Genomic DNA, 25,166 nt, shown 5'->3' on the forward strand with positions numbered 1-25,166 from the left:
AGTTTCTTGTGCCCGACTGAAAGTGACTCACTGCTCGGAGCAGAATGATGTGTTTGTAATGGGGATGGGCATGAATGTTGCTCTTTAATCAAACACTTTCATCCTGCGGTTTAGAGCTGATCCAGAGCGCTCAAGCTCTGAACAAAAGACATTCCTCTCTCACCAACCTGACATTTTCGACAGCCATTTTTATGTCTGGTTTACTGTAAAAATGAACAGAAGAATCGAGAGAGAGAGAGAGAGAGAGAGAGAGAGAGAGAGAGAGAGAGAGAGAACGGCAATGGAATGAAATGTGCTGTTGCTATGTGTCCAACCAGTCTTTGTGATTGGACAGAACAAATTTGGAATTTTCAAGTTTGTCCAATCAAAACACAACTGTTCTGCCTGCTTCCCGTCACCCCTCCTTTCTCTCCCCAGACAGCTTTTCTTGGACCGATTTGATGTCCATATTAGGTTTGATTCAGTAAAAATCCCCTCCCATGCCCTTCGAGTATTATATCGAGTGCTAATGTACTTTTATCTCTAGCAGCAAAAAGCATTCTCAACCTGTGTACAGTAAATGAATTAAATATGATCTCATTGGCCCATGCCATCAATATATTAATTGTATTTGCCACCTGTCGGTGATTCTCTCAGTGCCTTTGCTCATTTTTTATTATCAGTGGGTGTTAAACTTTTATTTTCGATTTTTGGAGATAATTAGAGCATTATATGTATGCCCTGAACTGTAAAACATGATTTCAATGAAAAACATGTGCATTCATTGATCCTGAGATGAATGGTGAATGTTTCATATTTGCAGAATGATTATGATAAAATGCAGTTCTAGAAGAAGCCGATTTAGAATACTTTTTACAATTATATAAAAGTCTTTAAATTGCATGAATAGGTAAATATTATTTAGAATATTTGTTGTCATTTTGTTAACACTTTAAAATGTCTATTTATTAGCCTAATAATTATTTTCACCAGTTTAATTTGTATAATACAATCTTAAATGCTCTTAGAGTTTCATTATGAAATATATATATATGATAAATTAAACTTTTAAGGCATTTAAAGCAAGCACAAATCCAGCTGCAAAATCTACTGTTTTAGAATTATTAACCTGGTTTTCTTGTCCATTCAAACCCATCATTTAACTGTAATAAATGCATAAAATGAAATGAAATCTGCATATTTGTTAGTTTGTTACTTTTTCAAAAGAATCCATGTCTGCTAAACATTAATGCGAGCATTCATACAAACATCCAACTTAAGTTCCTTAAAATCTGCTGTCATTATATTTTCCTAGATTTTTTTTATAGATTTCTTTATATACCGGTATATACCACCCCTCTTCCCAGAAAGGGTATCTGCAGGAAAATCCTTGTCATTTAAAATAGCCTTTTGTGAGGAATAAAGCCTCTGTGACTCACTGGACGCACCTAGGCGTCTGGTCTTGTCCCCCTTTCCAATTCAATGAACATTTAATATTTGTCATTCAAAGGTTCATGGATCTTTCTGGTAAGGGTTAAACATTTGGATGTTTGTTTTGTAAAATTATATAGCATGATAATGAAATGTGTTGGGGAAGACATTTTACTGTTTCTAATATTTTGGGAACAAGTCCTGCAAAAAATATGCATTTGCAGAATAAGTTTATGTAGTTCTTAGAATAGTATTACACCAAATTATAAAAAAATATGTACATTTAGTTGTCTTGTTCTTTTTCTAAGTGTGTTACAGAACAGTTGGTTGATGTATTTAGTGTAGTTTAACTTCTTGCTCTAAAAATGAACACAGACCTTCATGGTTTTCTAATGTAGAAGTTCTAATTTAGTGGGGAGATATCATGCAAAAACAAAAACATACGTACAGCTTATTGGACTGTTACAAATCTTTTCATGCTAAAACCGTCCCAATATATTTTCTATATTCTCTAATCTATTCTTCTCCTGCTTTATCAGTTTGTATGCTGACTAAATTCCACCTAATCCTCCCTTTGATTCCTTAAATTCTTAAGATGCTACGATTTGTTGTAATTGTTCAATCAAGATGGTTTCATATCAAGATCAGTTCATTCTGACACGTTTTTACGTCATCCGTAGCACACAAACAATTTTATAAGTGTGTTTTTCAAACTAAATGATTATGTAAAATATTCTCAGAATATGTGGCAACATTTTGTCCTGTTTAACAGAATCCTCATGTTAAATAATTAAAACTTGCCAAATAAGATCAGTAACAAGTCTTAAATTACTGTGAAGTAAACAATTAAAGGTTTAAGATCGAAAACAGTTTAAGACGAGTGTTTAGAGTTATTTTAAACTGGGAATGATTAAACGAACTACCTAGATGAGTTAATACATTTGTTTTTTGTGGTTATTATTTAATCAAGAATTGTATATACAATTCTGATATGTTTTTGGAGTTTTTTAATAAAAAAATAAAAAATAATGATCCATGACAAAAGCATGAAAGAATCATTTTAGCAAGCAGTTTATTCAGATTTGTCTAACTTTTAGGAACGGGTTTAGTTGAAACATTGACTAAAAAACAGATGTGACAAGTGTTAAATGTTTAACTAAATCCCTAAAATATATTACATTTAAGCTTTAATTGAATCAAACGGTTCTTATGTTAAACTGAATGACAAAATATATTTTTCATCAGTTTTTGTTTCTCTCTTATTTGTCTCTGTAACTTCATTTCTATTTGCCTGGTGGCATAGTAGTATATAAAGTTATTATTAACTAGACGTTAATCATTTTTAGAGCTCTCTAAAATTAGTTTTGCTCTGCAAAGACCACAAAGTGTGCGTGAGCATAAAAAAAAACAGAATTATTAGTAACTTCAGTTTTTTAAGCCTTTTTCCCTCAATGTCTCTAGACAATTGTGGAAAATGATTTTACTGAGCTCTAATTATTAGTTTTTGATAAATAAAAGAATGTAAAAGCTCAGTTTAAAATATGCTTTTCCTCTTTTTTATATATAATGTATGTTTTGGTTAAACCATATCAGATCTTTGAATATTATTGCACATCAAATGCATAATTTTGATACTTTAAAATATTGAAATATACATCGTTTTATCTGTGTTATGTTTTCCTTTCGGTAGTCTGCATAAAAGTTAAGATAACTGTTTCAAAATATTTTTTTCATTCGTTTCGTAAGGGTAAACTCAATGTCTAACTCTTAATTTTCAACAGTCAGATATGTTCATTTATGTTTAACTAATTGTTCTCTTACATTTTTCGTTTAACTCTTTCTTCTTAAGATCTCATGCAAGCAGGACAAACTTTGCAATCTGAGACATTCCTCAGGAATTCTTGCCCGTGTCTCTGTTAGTGTTCTGACGAATAGAAGACCTTTGAAGGTTATTAGTAATAGCAAGAATATGTCACTGTTTGACAGTGATGAGTAGTTATTTTCAGAGATTCCACTTTTTTAAAAAATCACAATTTTATTATGGAATCGGACTGAAGGATACTTGTTCTTCCTTGTGTGTTTTCCAGAATTGAATTACTAATGTTAACATCTATATTACTTTCATAAAGAACAAAGTAAACATCACTGTTACTATATTGCATTACATTGATTTCAAATATATATTCAGAACAAACGAATTGTACATTTCTTCCCCTCGTGCTTTCCTACATCTTTATGGTCTTTTTGTATGTTTTAGATCTCATATCTGTGTCATGGATCACCTCTGGACATTTTCCCAAACCCTTTCTGGACTTTATTTTCACGGCTGTAAGGAAAACAGTGGTAAAGACACACACACTGAGGTGAGTAAAGACTTTGTTTCACACAAACATACAAAAGGGATGCTGATACTCCAATTGAAAATAAACTATTTTAGTCATGCTTGTGGGATGTGTGATCACGGACTTACCTCTATATGTTTATATATATATATATATATATATATATATATATATATATATATATATATATATATATATGATTCAGATTCACAATTGTGTTCTAACAAGAATTTGACAGTACGAACATTAACTTGTGTTTGACATGCAGACATTTAAGTAAATGTCTAACAATCTTGTGTCGTGTTATTCTTAGTTACGTGAATGCAAACAAAGACAAATAAATAGGTAAAAGAGAAATGTACATTCTTGTAAAGTTGTATATGTTTGTAAATATATGAACAATTAATATGTCTCTATATGTAGCCCATATATTAAAAAAAATATGTATCTATACAAAAATAACCGTATCCTTTTTATATACAAAGCATAATGTTTCCATAACTTTATATATGTGGAGTCAGGATGCCAGCAGGAGCATTCACATTAACTGTGACTAAAGTAAAATCAAGGGCGGCCATTTTGTGTTTTTCTGCCTCCATTTTGTGAAAAGTTGCAGCTGTAGCCTCTCGATTGAGACACCCGGACATTCATTCCATACTCAGATGTATTAAATTATGGTGGAAATTGTCCAAATATGCTGTAATGCATACTTTGAGTAGTTTCAGTAGAACAATGTTTAGGAAGCAAGTTTAGGAAGTTAGACTCAATTTTAACATATAGCCTATCATACAGGGTACTCCTTGTTTTACATTTTGCATTTAAAATGTATTTAGATATGTGTATGTATTTGTGTATTGTGCAATGTGTATTTAAATACCTGTGAACTGAATGCCTACAGATGAGATTGGGGGGAAAAGTTTCCTCGTCACATTCACCATGATGATGAAGTGAGCCTGGAAATCTTTCGTAGTAATTTCAGCAGAGTTTACTCACAGCTTGTTAACATAACCGTTATGACAGCTGGCAAAACACTCAAACTGAAAATGAAACATCATGACTGCCTTAATATCATTTGAAATCAATCCTCGCAATGATAAACAAACTGTTATATACATAGGCTAAATGAAATTAATATCATGAAAATGTGTTTTTTTATATATTTATTTTAATGTTGTTTCTTTCTCAGAATTAAATGCTTATAGAGGTGACATAATCCCATTATTTCCTTATACTGCAGTAAGGATGTAAAAAAAAGATTCAAAATTAAACAAATTATGAATCTGTCATTGAAAACCTCATTTTGATGTTCCTCTCAAAGTCTATTTTGTTATAGCATTGCCTTATGATGTACAATAATTATTTCCTTTAAGGAGTTTAAGTTTAAGTTTGTGTACTTTCTCAAGTCCCGTTCATATCTAATGAATAGATATGTCTCATAATAATTGTATTCATGTGCTAAACTGCACATTTAGAATAAAAAAATGCAGTGATGAGAATAGATTTGCACTGTTTGGACTCTTATGGTAAAGTTGTGTGAGTTTGCGAGGAGGAGGACAGGGGAAAGTGAAGTGATGGAGTGTGTGCATTGCGTGTATGTAAAATGAAAAGAGAAAGCGTGAACGTACGTGTGACCGAGAGAAATGTGAAGTTAAAGGCAGACAGAAAGTGTGTGCATGTGCGTGAAGGGTGAGGCGGACAGAAAATGTACGAGTGTGTCAGTGTTAGTCATACATCTACTATGTCGGAATGGCCTCATCTGTGGATCAGGTGTATTCAGACACACAATCTGTTTTTGTATATAACATGATACACTCGTCTCAAATGTTTTCTTTTATTTCATTGGGATTAACCCTCGCCTATTCTGACTAGCGCTTACTGAGATCTGGTGCTGTACTGGTGTTTTAGTGGTGTTTATGCTGTTTTGTATATCATGATTGGGTATGAAAAGGTATTCATGCTGGTATGCAACAACATAATCATATACACCATGTGTTTTTTATTTTTTTTATAATTAGGATTTACTATGGTTGTTTATATATAGTGTTAACCCCTCATATAAAGCATCATTAAATAACAAAAAAATAGGTATTTATTTATTCATTATTCTTAATTCCCCTAAACCCACCATAATTGATTCAAAAATAAACAATTTATGCATGTACTTTATACATAGAGCATAAATACTAATTTTAACCGCACAAATAAAGTGATACAACTTATTGAAAGTACCTCCAGATGTGATTATGCAGGTCTCAGACATTACGGAGTGTGTTTGTGCGAATCAGCAATGACAGCCGTGACAAACACTGCAGCATGAAAACATAATGAGTAAGTCTTGACTGATTGAGTTGCACCAGCCAACAAAACCCCGACCCCCAAAACACCCACGCCGCCCATCCTGCCTTTTATCATGGCTGGACTTGTGAGTCAGCATCTAGACTGGACAGGAGCCATCTTTGATCCTGCTTTACTTCCAGTCAGGTTTTCAGACATGTTTTTGTTTCTTTTCTTCTTTTTTTTTTCTCAAAGTCCCCCCTCCCGCGAGTGTATTAGCTGTAGCCCTGGGTCTTGTAAGGCTCACGCCATCTGTATAAGGCCTTGTCTGTCAGCTCTAAGATGTGTCATGTTGTGCTTTAACCTCGGATCACAGAAAAAACTCTTTCTGCTGACCACCGCCTGCTCATTTGCTGTGTTAGAAGGTCCATAGGGGGGCATCTGATGTGGTTATGAGCGTATCACCCAGTACCACTCCCAAATGTGCACATGGATAACTGATGAAGTGACTTCTCTCTCTCTCATACAGAAAGTCTTTGTGATTCCTTCAGCAAGCACATATAGTGGAGCAGATGGTGGCCCTCATTGGGTGAGTAATTCAAGACATTGACTTATATCTGGGGGCCCATGAGCAAATGGAAAGGCAGAATGGTGTGTGTGCACATGCACATATGTGTGTGTGTGTGTGTGTGTGTGTGTGTGTGTGTGTGTGTGTGTGTGTGTGTGTGTGTGTGTGTGGTTTCGGTGTGTCAGAGAGGGTGGGCGGACTACTTAGATGTATAGCAGAAAAATGAAAGAGTTAAATGAAAACAAGGAGAGAAAGTCAGAACTTTGTTCTGTGCGCTGGGGAAACCCTGTATGTAGTCTGCAAGGTGTCTACCTACAGTTCCCATAAAACATCAAATTGCCAGTTTGACTGTGGAAATTAGTATGGTGGTAGTGCCATTGGTAAATTACAGGCCGAAATGAGATCATGGGGTCCAGACTTTGTCCGTTGCTCTGAAATTCCCATCATCTTGTTTTCAGAGCTAAATGGCCTAGATAGACGAGAGTTGTTGATGCTGTACGCCTACATGTTTCTTGTTGTTGTTATACTCACTGTGAGATCGCTTTCACAAACATAGACTAAGCTTGAGCTTGTATGTGCTAAATATGTGTTTTAAAACCATATATGCTTTAGTTTCTGGAAGCCACGTGGATTTAGCTTTTGGGTGACGGAACACACTACAGGTGAATAGGTTAAATATTTGAATTAATATGCACTTCTATTCTTTCCCCAGTTCATTAATCAAAGTACATTATTACAGTTGTTCATGTTTTCTGAAATGTTATGTTTAGATATGCAAATTAGGTATTATCTAATTAAATGTGCACACCTTTCCAGAATATAAATCTGAGCATTGTATAAATCCTTGTTTTATTTTGCTGACATATTAGAGTTAAAGGTTTTTACATAGAGGTTTTCACCATGTTTTAGGAATAACATGTTATATAAATCAGGTGAATATGTACAAACCCCTCTGAAACCTCTAGTGTATGTAAGTGCTACTGAAGTGGAAATTTTGGGCTCGATGCAAATAAATAAAAAAAATCATAAAAAGATAAATATGTGTATGAAATTAAAATCTACAGATGTGAATCGATCAAGTGTAAAGATATGAACACTTAAATGTCTATTTTTGGATGTTAAGCCAAATAACCCAAAATTGACCTGTGCATGAAAAACAATGCTTTCCCCTATCGTGTCTTGCCTTAATGCAACTTAATTTTTTCTTGTATTAGTTATTGTTTTCCCACAGGGATGAGTAGTTGCACCCTATATCTGATGGCATAGCTCAGGTTGGTCCTGGTTTGTGGATGGAGTTTTGTTGACAGTGCAAGATAGTGATTTGGCCCTGTCATGTAATGGATCTGACGTCGTCTCTGTCATTGGCCTGTGGCCTGTGGTCCTTCTAATCTGAAGATATGACGCCCACCCAGAGTGTTTCATATGAACCGCTACTTCACATAAAGATCCCATATTGGTTAAACGGACTGTTTGGAATACTGTGAGTGGGTGTGTGTGAGAAAGAATGAGAGAGAGAGAGAGATGGAGACAAACACTGAGAGAGACGGATACATGCAAACTAATGCAACTTATGAGAAGTCCAGAGACACTTCCTGTCTAGGGCACATAAAGCCCCCTAAACATATTGGACACAGAAACACACTTAAAAGCAAATTTCATCGCATTAGATAACAAAACCACTTCCTTTTTTAATTATTTGAAACCAACTGGTATTGGTGTTATTTTTCATGGATGTATGAAGTCAGTTCCTCCTCAAGTTCACACACTATTAGAAGAACCACCGTTGTAGTTTATATTATGAACATGTTCCGTACATGTATATATATATATATATATATGTATATATAAACAGAAGTTGGACAGTGAAACTGAAACACATACAAAGTTCTGGCATGAAACTCTAGATGTTGCGGGCTAAAAGGTCATTTTACTCACCTATTCATAATCACATCATTATCTATAGGGCACAGCTGATTGGTTCCTGCCATATCAGTAGCCAATGAGCTTACAGCTCAACCTTCAAATACGTGGGTAGCATTTGCCTTAGCAGTGCAACGCGCTTCAGAAACCCTCCACCTTCCCCAGCACCACCTGTATAGATCTGCTACGGGTAATTCATGTACGCTATATTGTACAGCAGCAGCATGTCTTACTTGCTCACAGCAGCTGAGACCAAAACATAACATCTATTCCGCCAAGACCAAACATACAACATTGTCCCAAAATACCCATTACCATGCCAATCACTCCGAGAGTTGTCATGACAGAACTGGTTTTAGATCACAATCATTTATCTGTTTTGCAGCCAGCACGTCATCAATTCGTCTTGGGAATGACAGATACAAGTCCTGCACAATGACCAGAGGGTTTTTGAGGCTGTCCTCTTGCAGAACAGTGACCAGGTCAATGCTAGTGGAGTCACTCCTCCACAACACCTCAAAGGGACTCACTAATATTCAGACCTGGTGACTGTGCAGGCCATGAGAGATGTTCAACTTCACTTTCATGTTCATCAAACCGCTCTGTCACGAGTCTTGCTGTGTGCATTGGTCAATTATCATCCTGACACACTGCCCCACCTTTAGGGTACAATGTTTGCATTGGGTGCACATGGTCCTCCAGAATGGTTTGGTAGTCCTTTGCAGTGACGCCCATATAGCACAAGTTGTGGGCCGAGGGAATCTCATATTGCAGCCCAAACTATCACTGGTCCACTCCTGGTGAACTCGTCAGAGAACAAAACATGTTTTAGATTGTCCACAGCCCAAGTTTTCCTCTGCTGGCACCATTAAAATCGGCTTTTGGCATTGGCACGAGTAACCAAAGGTTTGGCTATAGCAGTCCGACTATGAATATTGATTCTGTGGAGCTCCTGGTAAACACTTTTTCGAACAGATTTAGTTTCTTAATTGTTTCTCCTTTTGCTTAAACTTATTGCTTCTCAGATTTTTATCTTTAGAATTTTTATTATTATTTACGTTTCATAACAGATCTTGTTTGTGTTGTTTCTTATGGATACAATTAAAATCAAAGACAAAAATGTCTCAAATTCTCGGACTTGACAATACCAGTCTGCCATCAAAAGTCAGCGAATCTCTAGAATCTCATGTTTTGATGAACTGAATGTTCAAAAGAACAGCTTTTATTTGAAATGTGATATGATCTAAATTGCTACATGTTACTTCAAAATAAAGATAATGTATTTAGACATAGTTGTTAAATGTTAGTGAATCATGTTAGTTAATGAACAACATAGTTAATGACACCTGTGTGAACTTGAAAGGGAAATTCATATCTAATAAAAATCGCCTTAAGAAGTTTGTAAAGGCCTCTCGGATAGATATCTTGTTGTGTAATTCTATGAAATTAATTTTAATTGTGGCTTAAGTGTTTCTTATGGTGCCTCTGTACGTGCACACTTACAGACCTTCATATTATACTGTAGTACATTTATGTTGTGCAGTGTTTTTTTAGAGACTGTCCACAGAGTGATTGGAAGTAGAGTTATATAAATTGAGCTGTTAAGATCCACATTACTACCATCTGCTGTATGTTGAATTACAAACACATGGTGTATTGTGTTAAACCCCAGACTCTTTAAGCACCTGTGCTGTGGCGGTGGCCAGTAGTGTTGCAACAGGGTAATAGGATGCTATAGGTGGTGTTCAGTGCTGCTGTTTTTGGCTTGTGAACACCTGTCTTCGGGGCAGCCCCATCTGACAATGCAAAGCGTCAATCACCCCGGCCATAACTGCAACAGCACATGTAGATTGCATCAGCACTCCGCTTTGAAAACAGCTTGTTGCTCTCTTACTTTCCAAAAATTGCTGATGCTATAGGGAATTTCTTACAAATCTGTTTCCAATGAAGACGAAAAAAAACCACGTTATTTTCCTCACTTTTTGTCCACATGATGTTTTTGACCCTAAATTAAGTGGAGGGAATATCAGCAGATTTGGGTTATTTATGGACTTGTTTTTCTTCAGAGAAAATGAAGATGTATTCAAGGAACTGGATGTGATTTGAGAGTTGCATTTACCGTGTCATTACTGTTTATCTCTCTGTGTTCTTTTGTGGTTTTACCGAGTACACACTCAAATATGATGCAACTCAAATCTATTTGTGTGTGTGTGTGTGTGCGGGGGAGTGCGCGCGCGCGTGTGTGTGTGTGTACGTACCTGTTTAACCATTTTGAGGACAAATTTGTGTGTCTAATGTGAAAGGTTGCATGTTTGGTTGTTGTGGTATTGTGTGTGTAAGAGAAATAGGTAAAGCTGCAGACATGTGAAGATCAGAGTGTTTACTTGATCAAGTCTTTAGAAGTGTGTGTGTCTAAGTCAGGTACCAAAAGTCCCCACAAGCATAGTGAAAAGTGGAAACGCCTACATTAAGGGCAGCAAACAGAGAATACCTTTAAAAATGTAAAAATTCACAAAGGGGTGTGTGAGGGTTGATTTTAGGGTTAGGTGATAGAAAATATTATTTACTGAATTTATAAAAAGAGAGAAAGAAATGGAAAGTCCCCATCATGATAGAAAATCAAAGGCATGTGTGTTGTGAGCCTGTCATACTAAGATAAAACTGCAAAACTAAAGGCTTGAGGGCAAAGTGGATTTCTTGAATAAATATCTATATTTCTTAGAAACACCCCCACTTTTCTTTTCTTTTTTTAATAGAAAAAAAGCCTGCTAATGTGCCCTTTTCAGAGCAGGTCTGTAGGATTGTACCCAGAAAAGATCTTGCCTCCCTTCCTCATTTTTCGTCAAGGCATCAAAAGATTAATTTTTTTATTTACTGCCATTTTAAGTCATTTTTTCTCTGTCTGTGAAACAAGTTAAATTGTTTTCCTCTGTCCTCCTTTCTCCAGATTTCACATTTTTGGCAGAACATCGCAAGCTATACATTCAGCTCTCTTACATGAGAGTTTACATTTACTAGTTTTTAAACTCAGCTCATAAATATCCCATAGAGCATTTAGATTTACACTACAATTATCCAAACATCACGCAATCAAATAGAACTAAAATGCTGTTATTTCTGGAATATTCTTGTCATCGCTATAAACTTTCTGGAGCAATAAATTTTTAGTATTTAGTCGTAATCCAGTAAAAAGTCATACGGGCCTTCCTGTTTCAGGCCTGGATGGTGTGCTGCACCGTATATCCTGTGCTTTATGACACAAATGTTAATGTTTACCTCTTTTTACTACCTTCTACTTATGAACTCTTCTTCCTCTGCATTTATTGTCCTGCCGTGCTACTGTTATAGCCTTCTCCTCGATTTTATAGGTGTGAAAAAATCCATCAATAATCACTGAACTTTGTTCAACGTTAGTACAGTGTTTTTAAAGTGTTATTTGATTAATCTGAATTTAAGGAAAGACATCTTTCCTGAGACAATCCTTTCAGATAAATTTAATTTTGTAAAGTGAAGGTTATCAGTGCAACTCGTGAATTACGATAAATCAGTTTCAAAACAGTATTTTGTACATTAATGGGAAAATCAAGGACATATCATTGAATTATACATGCAGCTTAGAGACATGTACACCTTTTTAAATGTCTGTTATGTATTTTATTAGATCACAAACCATTTTTGATTAACAGGGACACCTGCATATGATTTCAAACATGTTTTTGTATTACCGGGACAAGCACGGTGTGTAAGTAGTGTTTCTTTCTCACACAACTGTTTAAACTGTAAGTCTGTTTCACAATAACTCTATGTTAACTGTTTTTGTTTCATTTATGTTATTGGTTTACTTTCTTTCTATAATCACCGTACCTTGTTGTTGGCGTTGTGGAAGCATGTTACGAAAATGAATTGCCTGCAAACTAGTGTTGATATTTCTTCAGAAAGTGTGAGACTCCTAGTTGTTTAAAGGCTTATTTGAATCCTGTTTATCATTAAAACTATGATATGTGATAATATTATAGACATTGTGGCCATGTCATTTTGATACATTGAAAAGTTAAAATATATAAACATATATATAAACATGTGGTGATGTGAAATCTAAGATGACTTTCTGGTGTATTTCATGTTGGCAGGATTTTTGTGAGTGATGCAAATATGGGATTAGCTTTCAGTTCTCTTTCCCGCAAAGTGAAACTGAGTAAATTCTTCATTTTTTTTATATGGTTGCCGTTTTAGCAGGGTAAATGTGCTTCATTCACACATGTGACACACAGACATTCACTGAAGTTTGAATGTATAACGGTAAAGATGTTGACCCTGAATTGTGCAAGCATAGATTATGTAACCTTTTTATATTTAAGATGTAAGAAAAGATTATTTAAAGTATAGGGATTTCCATAAATTCATTTTTAAGTGGTTCTTCATGCCAGTTGTAGTGTATAGTGTAATTCTGACCCTTAGAATCTGGTATATATAAAAAAAAATGTTTTACTTAGCTGGCATTTTTGTGTTTTATTGTTGTTGTTTTGTTTTGTTTTTCTGTTGTTGTTGTTGTTGTTGTTGTTAATTTGCTGGTTCTGAAGCACATACTATATTTAACAGATTTTATAAATGCTCATTACATTTAAAAAACAGGAAAACAGTAATTATCTTTGTGCTTACAGTCTCTAGAATTTAAAAGAAACAAAATAATTTAGTTATTTGTACTGTAATAAATGGACATAATGGTATGTTCAATAACAAGAAATTACTTTTTACTCATTTACTATTTTCAAAGCAAAGTTCAATCAATGAGAAGATATAGATGGAAAAATAGCTTAAAATATTTGTCCAAAGAAAAAAAAGGGGAACAAAAAATACAGCTCTATTTAATGTATCCTAACTGTGGGACATAGAGGAGACATATACATTATTATATTACTATTTGAAGATTAATATCAATGGAATGCATTTATGCATTGTTTGCCAAGAATTTTAAATATAGCCTACATGCAGGCTACAGTTTCTGCATGTATTGTATTTCATGACCAGGTCAATGGTTTTGGCCGAGGTGGCCCTAAAGAATTGTTTAAATGAAGAACAAACACACGATTAAATGATGGATGTCTGTTTTCAGTCCGGTCAGTGTGTGTTCTATAACTGTATGTTATGTTTATTGCTATATGGATCGTCCTGTCTTAAAGTGGAATATCTATAAATTACAATTGTTGACAATGAAAAATCTTTTATCTTAGCAGTTAAGAATTATTTTATGCATTAAAGTTTTGGCAAAGTCTCTGAAAATCTGATTTATGAGGACCTGTGCTGCTAAATAACTGTGTCGTCAATAAGTTAAAGTCTCGCTTTATTTTGTGGAACTACACTAAACCAAATTATCTATCGTGAGGAGATACGAGGGTCCTGAAGCAGCTTTTTACAGGATGTGAGGGGGGGGGGGGGGGGGAACTCAAAAGTCGGAACAAAACGTGAAAACAAGCAATTACTGGAATGGAACCGTGTCCTTGTTCACTCAGAGCAAATTATCTTCAGACTATGCATGATTTGACATTACTCTAGTAGTTCTCAAAGGCTTTGATTTCCTGTGTAAGTCTTTTTCTTTGCTTCAGATGGATTGTGGCTTATTGTTCTCTTATATTAATACTATTTATTGTTGTTAATTCCTGATTTGCAGGCTAATCGCGAGTGAGATCTAATGCCTTGCCAAGGGCAGGCTTGCTTGTTGATATGAAACTGCTCCGTCTGTATGGGCTTGCTTTAAGGTTGTGTAAAAAATATTACGACACTATTATGACATTTTTTCTTCCGTGCAACACAAAATTAGATATTTAGCAGAACATCTGAGCTGCTCTCTTCCATACAATGAAAGTGAATGGAGACCAAAGCTGTAAAGAAACACATTCAGAGAATAACGACTTAAAACTTTCAAATGGCTTCGAAAGACTTGGAAATTTTCATTGCATAGAAGAAAGCAGCTCAGATAATCTGTTAAATGTCTACTTTTGGAAAAAGAAAAGATATAGACGAGTAAATGATAAGCAATTTTTCCTTTTTGGCTGAACTATACCTTTAGGTGTTGGCTTAGTGTGCCTGTGTTAAATCATACCGAAACAGTCTGTGGTCTCACCTCATTTAACCCCTCCCGTCGATGATATCACGTCAGTACCGTTGATTGGTGAAGCCAGGCGGTTGTTTTCATTCAAAAAAACGCTTTTGTGTGTGGCTCATTTTGTGCCTATTCAAATACAACTTGCTGTTAGAATTGTATTGATAGTCATGAACTCAGTTTATGAGCTCAAAGTGAGTGGCGGCTAACTGATTAACAGAGGAATGCTTCCTTTCTAAATGCACCAGCATACATTTCCATCTGACAGCATCTCCTGCTGTTCCTTAAGAACATTCGTGAATAGTCACATTATCAGATTAAAGAATATGCAGATGGCCTTGTTTTTTTTATTAAAGCACTTTAAATGTGTCTGATGGTGACAGGCCAAGACAGATAAGAGAAGTAGAGAAAACAGTGGACGGATGGGAAAAGAGATATTCCTGACAGGAGAAATCAAAGCTAAAGTCGACTGATGTGATTGGTCAACTCATTCCAGTGCTAACAGGGGACATGACCACCCTTGCTATTTCTGGTACGCTCGTTGGCTTAAAATTGTGATTATAAATAACTCATTTGCCGTTGCATGCTTGGCATGGAGGAGTTAAATTCTTGCTCTTTTCTGGAAAAGCACAGAGGGCAAAGTCACCTGTTCGGGAGGCATCACTGGACAAAGACAGCATTGAGTAGAAGGTCTCAGGATTGAGTCCCCATGGAGGGTGACTGGGTGGTGATCGAGCTTTTTACTGGAATGTTCGTAAGAGTTTGTCTCACTAATACTGACCACAATAATACGCAAGACAATAATCAGCCCTTTATTCTCAGTATTTATGAGTAGACAGATACTGGAACCGAATCACAAGGGGATGAATAAACCGATTGCACATCAAGTTGAATACTTGCGACGTGGCATAGTGCACTACAGAAACTAGGCTTTGCAAGTGTTAAACAGTGAACAAAGGTCTTTAATTGTCTTACTAAGGCTTTAACCAGCAAGACAGAACAGAATCGATCAATGACTTATTTCATTAGATGTGAGCGAGATGACAGCTTTATCTCTCAGCTGCTGCCCTAGGCCTGTTTTCGTGCGGGAAACAGTGCGAGTCATTGCAGCCCCGTCCAGTTGAGAATCTGAGTCATGAGCCTGTTTTCAGGTAGACATGTTTAAACTGTGCAGGGGGGTCAATGTTGGTCAATGTAAGTGTGAAAAGGGGGATTTTGGGGGGGCTGGGTTGTTTTCACGCGCAGCAGAAGTGTGTCGCACACCACGCAGTAATTTTGAACATTTGCATAACAATGTATAGGTGCTTTTTTCAGGAGTTTTATTTTTTTTTCACAGTTTGAGATAAGTCAGAACCAAGCCTGAATCACATGACAGTATATTTTGTGCATTTAGGGGAAAACGAGGGGCATTTTTGTTACAATTCTTCAGCTTAGAGAGCTCTAGATGCATGTGTTCCTTGTTCGTGCCGTACAACTAATACCGCTAAACTACGTTTTTTAACAACACCCTTCTTGTTGCATGACCCCACATGAGTGGTAAATCCCTTTTCTCGCATGCAAGTTTATTTACATTGGAAATCCATTTCATTTAAATGTTTTATATCTGTGTATATTAAAGGATCTTATTTGTTAGCTTATTTATTTATCAGAATGACATGATTTTGGCAGCAAAGTGGAGGGGGAATGGGTCTGGAAATATGCTTTTTGATTGTTCCAGAGAAAGTATATGAATGCAAAATACATTTCAGTATATTATAAATTCAAATACATATTGTAATTTTAATGCTAATGTTTTAACGCATACGAAATGAAAAAAATAAATGAGAATAAATAAAATAAACTAGCGTAAGGCTCTTTTTTACTTGAAATTAATAGTATAAATGAAATGTATAAATGGGAACAATCTATAAATCTAAAAAGATTTATATAACTATATTCAAATTATAGTCATTTGTGCTGAAGAAAAATCCTAATAGGACTTCTTAAAACTGTGATTTCTTTGGTATTTCATATTGTCGGTTCATGATATCATATTGTTGGTTCAACAATCATTGTTGGTTTAAAACATTTTAAATGAAAGTTATCTGTTCATGCATTCGTCTGTGACTCTGTCACGGGTGATTGGTTAAGTGACATCCTGTTGAAGGTGAGCACGGTTTACCCGCAGACCTAGAGCTCACCGGATAACTCAACCTACAGCTGCCTCACTGTATGACTGTACAGAGAGCACCGTTCCTGTGCGGTTACAGCTCTGGAGGTGTGTGAATGCATTCGTCTCGTATAACTCTTCTGCATATTTCAGAATAAAAGTTGTGTGCAGGTGAAATGTCATTATGACACCCTTGGCATGCTTCTGTCGCGAGCGACAATGCAGGTGACAATAGGCTGGATTTGGTTGGATTTCAGGAAACTTTATTTTAGCCGCTAAAGGTTGTTGGCATGGACTTGAGCCTCGATTTTGCACTGCCTAGTTCCAGAAGTAAGCTGGTATGCTGCAATTTATCAGATCTCTTTTCAGGACATACCCCATGCTTGCACCCTCCTTGAGCCCACCGTTACCTTAATATGTAATTGGAAGGCTATTATTTTTCCTTCTTTTAGTATTTTTTCAGTAGTCCTATCAGGCTATTCCAAAACATTTTCCCTGTATGTTGATATATGTTAATGCATCTCTGTTGCTGTGTGTGTGTGTGTGTGTGTGTGTGTGTGTGTGTGTGTGTGTGTGTGTGTGTGTGTGTGTGTGTGTGTGTGTGTGTGTGTGTGTGTGTGTGTGTGTTTCCATTTCAAAACTCTTGTTCTTAATCATCATCACTCCCGTCAAATACAAGTCTCGTTGCACGAACCTACATCTCACGTCTGTTTTAGCTACAATGGCGGAGCGGCCGCAAGTGCGTCAACATTGAATGCCGTTCTGAGTGTTGCTCTGACGTTTAAATATCCTGTTTACTTGTTTGCAAGATTTTCATTATAACTAAATTGACCTTTGATGAGCGTAATGTTTATTTATCTGTTATTAATAGCATCATTGGTAACGTCTTTTCCACTTTAACTGTACAGTCATAGAGCATCTCCAGTGCAGTGGTCAGCTAGAACAGGCAGATTGCAGACACACCGGCCAGTGTGTCTCATGGCCATGCCGAAGTGCCAGTGTTTTGTGATTAAGAGGAAGGGAAGGGCATTACAGGGTGGACTGTGGCAACAGTCCTGAACTAGACACCCCAGCTTTACCCCAGCCTGGCCTTGCCCGCACAGTCATCCTGGGCATGTTTGGTCCACTAGTGAGTCAGTAGACAGTCCACCCTTTTGGTTTTGTGAATTGTGTTCCTGTGTAATCAGAGCTTGCTTTGAAGGATGGCTGATGTCTGGCTGATCTCTCGTGCCCTAGCTTGTTGCATGGGTACATAGGAATGATTTATGTCAATTGAAATTTTCAGCTGATGTTTTGGCACAAACAGCTTTCATCGCTGGTGCTCTCTTCCATTCCAAAACCAAGTGAGCAACCGATTTGGAGACGGCGTTTTAGTCATGTTTTCCTGAGAAACATGTTTTAACAAAATTCTAAGGCAGCGGTGAAGAAATGTATATATGGCTCAATGACATGACGTGCATATTTTTTGTGTCCAAGTGCATTATTTATTTCCTTCTTTTTTTTTTTGATAACTTCAGAAATGTGACACTTTAATCTATAAAACCTATTTAGTTTGAACTCATTTGTTGTACATTTTAAATAATACATATTGTTTTATGTTTTGTTATCTTAAACATCCGAAACTATTTAAAATGTTTTAAAAAAATATTAAAAATATTAAAAACTAAATACTATGGCATTATTTTAGGTTTTGTAATCTTTTATATAAACAAATGATATAAATATCACTAGTTTTTAAGCTGTTGGGATAATTGAATTGTATGTCAGGGTGGCACAACTGCAAACATGGCTCTTTTATTATGAATTGACAAGGTAATAACTTGAAAAATCCTAATAGGATGGCATCATCCAGATGACCTCAACTGATCCTTTGTGGCATGAGTGAAAAGGTCTGTAGATCTGCTTAGTGTATTATATCTAAGTTATATGCTGTTATATCTAGTTACCGTGCTTGTGAAGAACGATTCATAGGGCTCTCTATTCCAGTGTTGTGATCTAACTGACACCCGGTATAGAAAGTAACATGATTTAGAGATAAAGAGCATGATAAAATAATTGTATGTGAAACCATAACCCTTTGTCTACAGATCAAGTATATTACACTGAATCTGAGGGAAGCGTTTATGTGAACTTGAATTTAATGACTTAAATATTCATTTCTACCTCACATTATACTATAGAATGGCTTCAGAACACTTATTGTATAGTGCACGGAAACTTTGTTGCTTTAAAATGTTGTTGTGCCTTTTGTGGTTCTTAACAATAGAGAATAGTATTCGTACAATATCGGATTTGAATCGGTCCTGACTGATACCCGATCCGGCAAAGAATGGCAGTCGATACCGATACTGAGTAATGGATCGGTGCATCTCTAAAATGTTCCAAATTTGTCTCTTATGATGTTCCATGACAGTTCGGATGCTAAGTAGACAGCTGCCTAGGCTGTAGGTTGCAAGGCAGATCCCTAGGCTTTGTGTATTTTGTCAGATTATTTCGGCCTTTTGATTTCACAGCCTGTCCATGGATAAACTAATGTTTTGGCTCTTTAGTGGAGGTGTGCGAGTTTGTAAGCACACTCGCCTGCTTTGTGTACGTATGTTTGTGCGTTCGAGGTGACGAGTGTCTAGCCTGTGCGGTGGGAAGTGACACTTGCATGAGTGTACTATAATTACTCCGTTTTTTCCTTCTCTGAGCAGGCATAAAGCCCCAGAGGGGAAGAGATCAGTATTCCCTGTCTCCCAGTCCCGTGCTGATAAGTCGTTTCCAAAATAGGAGTGATCTCACCCCTCTCTTTCTGTCTTCCTCTTCTCCTTTGTTTAGTCTGTTTTTTGTTTTTTTACTTCATTCTTTCTGTTTAAACATAGGACTGGCGCAGCTGGTGGAGAAACAGGAATGAGTGTGAGGACGTAAAGCAATGTATGTGTGTGTATGTGTGTGTGTGTATGTGTGTGAGAGTGATTAATACCCTGAGTTCGGGGATCTCCATTCAGGACGCGTCCTCGTGGTTTGCTCATGAGGTCATTGGGAAAGATCCTCATGTAACATGGAGCTAGTTTTAACTGACACCAAGAACCAGACCAGAGGTGAACAGGAGTGCAGTTATCAATTCCTCAGAGCGATACCTTCTTTTGTTTTAAAATAACTGCACTGTATCACTGTATGATTATAGGACAAACTGATCAAGGCTTTTAAAAAAGTCTCTTACTTCAATTGTGCGTACAGATGTGTCTATGTTGGTAAGAAGCTGTAAATGTCTGTGCTTAACGTACACTGGTGCATGGCCTCCACCCTTTATTTAAAAATGGCTGTCCTCATCAGCTGGCGGCAATGTTCCCTCTAATCTTTGTTCTTGCAGATCACAGCCTATTTTTATTGGGCGTGTCCTTCATCCACCTGAACAGAGAAATATATTAAATATAATATACATTTTAAATTAATTAAATGTAGATTATTAATCAGACTTTAAATAAAATATAAATGAATGATTTTAAAATATATATATTTAATTTTTAAACAATTAATTAAAAAATATAAATGATGATTTTTACATTTGTATATATATTTAATTAGGACAAATTATTAAATGATATACAGTATGAATTAATTTAGATTATAAAATGTTTCATTATCACAAAATCAGATGCATGCATATATATATATATATATATATATATATATATATATATATATATATATATATATATATATGCAGGCAACATCTTTGATCGATTTAAATCTGATTAATAATCAAAATTATTCATTCACTCAAACTTTTTTTTTTTTAAACTCTTGTCTTCTTCAAGATTACTCATTTTGTCATGATAATATTTGCCAAGATCATAAAACAAGCTAAAGAGCAATGATGCATTACATCTGTAGATTCTCTATAATGCATTCTTTATCTTGGGAATTAGTCAGCCCTGCATATTTACACATACAATTTCTCACAGCTTCAGTTCTGGACTGAAAATCGATGGTCTTGAAGTTGAAATCCCATCCATTTATTTAACTCTGATTCCTTAAATGTCAAGGTTTTTCCCACTTTTTTTTTTTTTTTTGTCTACAGTCTATGCAGAATTTGTTCTCATTTGCGCGGGAGCGACATCAGAAGTGTGCGGCTGTGCACAAGCACAAGCACAGCTTAGAGGGAACATTGGCTGGCAGCTTTAGAGGGGACCTGAGGTCAGAGGTCACCTGTGACTCAAGACTTGAGGAATTCAGTCTCAAGGAAATGAATAGCATGGGGGGGGGGGGAATAAGAGACAGAAATTGTAACGGCTACAGGAAATGATAGCTCATTAGAATGTTGTCAGATGGTGACTGAGAATTATTAACTGTTTTATAGAGGGACGAGAAGAAAAAGGAAGCGGGAACCTGTTTACCTCCAAAAATCCCCGTGTTGTTTGCCTGTTCTCACCTTCCTGCATGCCGATCCTATAGTTCTTCTTGCATGATGTTGGTTCTGGGTAAGTCTTAGTCACCTCTCCAAATATAACAGTGTGTAAAACACAAGTGTTGACAAGTAATTCAGTTACAAGGCCTCTTTATGGTTTTGCATCTATTATACTGATTCAACTTACACACAATTTTTTTTTTTGCTGTTTCATTCATTTATTATTATGACCAAATTGAGCAAAAATTGTAAGCTAATTTTAATACATTTAAATTGGTATAATATGAATTTGCTTAGTGCATTTGCAACAGAACATAATTTTATTCATTCAGGCAGGGGATTTCTAGTTGCATGCTTTGCATTGGACTTCAAAGGCAGGTTTATTGTTAAAATTAAGTAGTGTTTTGCCTATTTGTGTGTTTTTGAGCAAGAAAGGACAGATACTTTGTTAGTGTGTAATTTTCTGTTATATTAAAGGGTTATTAGTTCCCCCGAAAATGAAATTTCAGTCATTAATTACTCACTCTCATGTCATTCCAAACCAGTAAGACCTTTGTTCATCTTCGGAACATAAATTAAAATATATTTTTTGATGAAATCCGAGAGCTTTCTGACCCCACTAGACAGTAACATCCTAACCACTTTCAATGCCCAGAAAGGTAGTAAAGACATATTTAAAATAGTCCATGTGACTGGTTCAACCTTAATTTTATAAAGGAAGACTGACACCGAACAGAGCTCTCGGATTTCATCAAAAACATCTTCATTTGTGTTCCGAAGGTGAACGAAGGTCTTACAGGTTATTTGGAACAATATAAGGGTGAGTAATTTAGATAATTTTCATTTTTAGGTGAACTATCCCTTTAAGATTTAGAGGAGGTATTGGTATGTTCTGGTAGCTTGTGTTTAGGTTGGATACATGCTAATGCAAGTGAAAATTTGCAGTTAAGTTTTTTGCTGAGAAAACCTATTTCCTACTGTCCACAATTTAATTAATTTCAGCCAGAGAATTACTGTTTCGAGCGAACTCTCATGCTAATCTGTTTAGCTAATCCCACAGTCTTCCTCTCCTCCACCATGCCTCACTCCTCAATAAAGTGTGTCAGCCTGTCATCTGTCCTTGTCTGGAGAGCTTCTGTTGCTCTCTCCGTTTCTTCATCTTTCTCGCCCCGGTCTTGTTGACGTTAGCAAAGACTTGGAGCTCGCTGAGTCAGAAGTTTGTGCGGTCAAACGGGCCGTGAGGAGAAGTTGCCTGCACTGTCATGCTCTAGATTTCACATCGCCGATGACCGGCATCCTCATCATCCTGTTCTTCAGGATCATCATCCTTCCCTGCAATGTGTTTGAATCATCTCCCATTTCCTGTCACTGATGTCACCCAGCAGGGAGATGGACAGACACATAGGAGCCAGTACTAATGAAATGACCTCAGATACCCGTCTGCTCACCTGTGCTTTAATGCTGGTCATAACATATCCTCAGCGTCACTTAAATGTGACTAATCCATACTAATCAATATGGCAAACCTTGATAACACTGTTAGCTTGCTCCAGACATCCTAGGTGTGAGTGAACAGGCATTGTGGGAAGACTTGGGTCTTGATCCGCTGACACGCTCATTAGGTGTATTTGTCTTTGTGTCATTGCAGTGTATTTGTGCGGATTAAGAGTCTTTTCAGTTTTTTTTGTGATTTTAATTGATATAACAAATTATATTATGATACAATATGTGAATTATAAATAATTAGTGCTTGATTTTTAAAACATATAGATAGATTATATAAAGGATACTAATTATAAAGGATACTAATAAAGATCAAGGTTACTAATTCACTCTAGATTTTCATATGTAATTTTTATATAATAAAACATTTAATAAAAAAGGAAACTATTTTTCAAATATATGTTTTGCTGGCTTTTTACTCATTGCAAGAAAGCCGTTTTGCGAACAGATTTGATAGACAATGACGCATGGCTTTCCTGGAAATCCAGCATAACTGAAATGTTATTTTGAATTATTGACTCATCATCCCTGGTCATTTTTTAAATGCACAACATACAATAGTTTTAATGATTGATTTTGAACAATAATTAATTATTGATCTGTAATTGCTTCAGTATTTTAGATCATGTAAGTCAGTTACATGCGTTTTGTGCAATGTTAAGCCTTTTACTTTCATAAGAAAACTCATTAAGGAATTTTCATACATTGAATGATGTAGATAGTAATAAAAATAGAAAATATGACACAATTGCAGAAAAACAAGTCTCAACACATTAAATCAGTGTAACACGCATTTCAATTAATACAATTATTAGGGAAAATGACATGTTTATCCACAATATACATAGACAGTGTGCACTGTAGACTAGAGGTATTTTTGTGTATTTTTTACAGTTAAAAACAGGAAATCACACTTTAGAGTTTTTTTCCTTATTAACCCACATTTAAACATTTTTAACAAAGCAAGCAGTATATCTAATTGACTTATTTGCACTTTTGTTTATATATATTACATTTTTTTGCCAAGTTGATTCTTGGCTTCAATTTTGAATTTTCCATTTTTAACCTTTTCATACAACGTTACTTACAGTTGCAGCCACAACAATATTTTGTTTCTTTTTTTACTCACAAGCGGGAAAGAAACAACTTTATCAATTCATTAAAAATGTATAGCTAGTGTGTAGTGTTGGAAATATCTGAGGTTTTGAGGTATATCATTTAATTTAGCATGAAATGCATTTTTAACACAGATTTTATAAACTTTTATGCACATTTTTATATTTGTATTACTATTATTATTAGCTAACACATGCTACTGAAAAACAAATGCATTCCATCTCTCTGCAGAATTTACGTTACATGTCGTAACAACTCGAAATTAATTTCCCTCCTACTCAGATATGCACACGAATTGTTATTGTGGATATACGTTGTTTTTCTTCTGATAACCTCGTGATATACACATTCAGGGTTGTTGTTCAGCAGAAATAATACTTTCCCACCATAAAAGATGTTTTCACTCCAAAACCATGCCAGATATATTTTTGGAAACATTTCAAGTACTCACTTTTATTGCCCCTCATTGTACAAATCGCATGGGTTCCACCGTGAACAAAATCTGCCTTTAAAAAAAAAGCATTTTCCAAGACATATCACAACACATTTTGTCATCTGAAAATGTAAATATGACCAGATCATGCAATGTTGACAGTGAATATATATCTCTTAGTCCGGCATGTTTTTCCAAAGAGATCTCTGCCCTAGAAAGTTCCAGAAGCAAAGTGAAAATCCTTGTTTTATGGACATGAAGATAGTCCTCATGTTTTAGTAGCGTGCTTCTGACTGTTAGGAGTGCAATATCTGACTCGTACAGGCACTGACTCACCGTGGCTCATCGGACAAGGCTCGATTGGAGCCCGCCAATTTCTCAAACACAAAGACACAAGTTTTTGATCTGACTCTTTGTTCTAGCGCTACAGCATTTCGCTGTACCTGTGCACCAAAATCCCACTGACAGAAAACAAAACTAGGTTTAGATCTGAGATTATGCTTCAGATGTGCTAATGCTAGCTTCTCTGTGTGTTTACAGTTGGTTGGATTTTGGTATGTTCTCCTCTGAGGTGTGTGGGTGTTGGTTTTGATGGTGGATTTTCTGTAACGTTCTTATAAACCTGCATCATTTTGCTTCTCCTTTTTGTGCTTTTTGATGTGTTTGCGCTTAGTTAACCCACATCAAGGGTGGATAATGATAGTGCGTTTGGTTAATGATTTAACAAAATAACCAGTATGAGCTCATCTATTGTTTATCCGTGAAGTTGCACTTTCAGAAACTCGAGTGGGCACAGGGTCCTGTTTGCGTCTGTGAAATGTAGAGTTCAAAGAGAACGTTATCGGGCACATGACCGTGTAAAGTGATAAAACAAAAGTCCAAGTGTGTCAATGAGCATCAGGTCATGAAAAAGAAGTTTAATTCGGACTCAAATGTCATTTTATCAATAAATTCTCTG

The 25,166-nt window shown here is 35.9% G+C and overlaps 1 protein-coding gene across 4 annotated transcripts in view; it reads left to right on the top strand.

Annotated features, from left to right (window-relative positions):
* LOC306991278 (uncharacterized protein) overlaps nucleotides 1-25,166 on the top strand; it is a 54,159-nt gene that overhangs the window by 25,467 nt on the left and 3,526 nt on the right. For 2 of the 4 annotated variants that reach the window (XM_079598998.1, XM_079599000.1), the window contains 3 exons: nucleotides 3,668-3,773; nucleotides 6,556-6,615; nucleotides 21,109-21,229. In XM_079598998.1, the coding sequence (XP_079455124.1) occupies nucleotides 3,668-3,773; nucleotides 6,556-6,615; nucleotides 21,109-21,229 (287 nt within the window). Of the gene's footprint in view, nucleotides 1-3,667; nucleotides 3,774-6,555; nucleotides 6,616-21,108; nucleotides 21,230-22,204; nucleotides 22,477-25,166 lie in introns of those variants that run through there. The other 2 variants (XM_079598999.1, XM_079599001.1) reach the window with 2 other exon arrangements.

This window comes from Phoxinus phoxinus (genome assembly GCF_949152265.1).
Source record: "Phoxinus phoxinus genome assembly, chromosome: 23".
Lineage (NCBI taxonomy): Eukaryota > Metazoa > Chordata > Actinopteri > Cypriniformes > Leuciscidae > Phoxinus > Phoxinus phoxinus.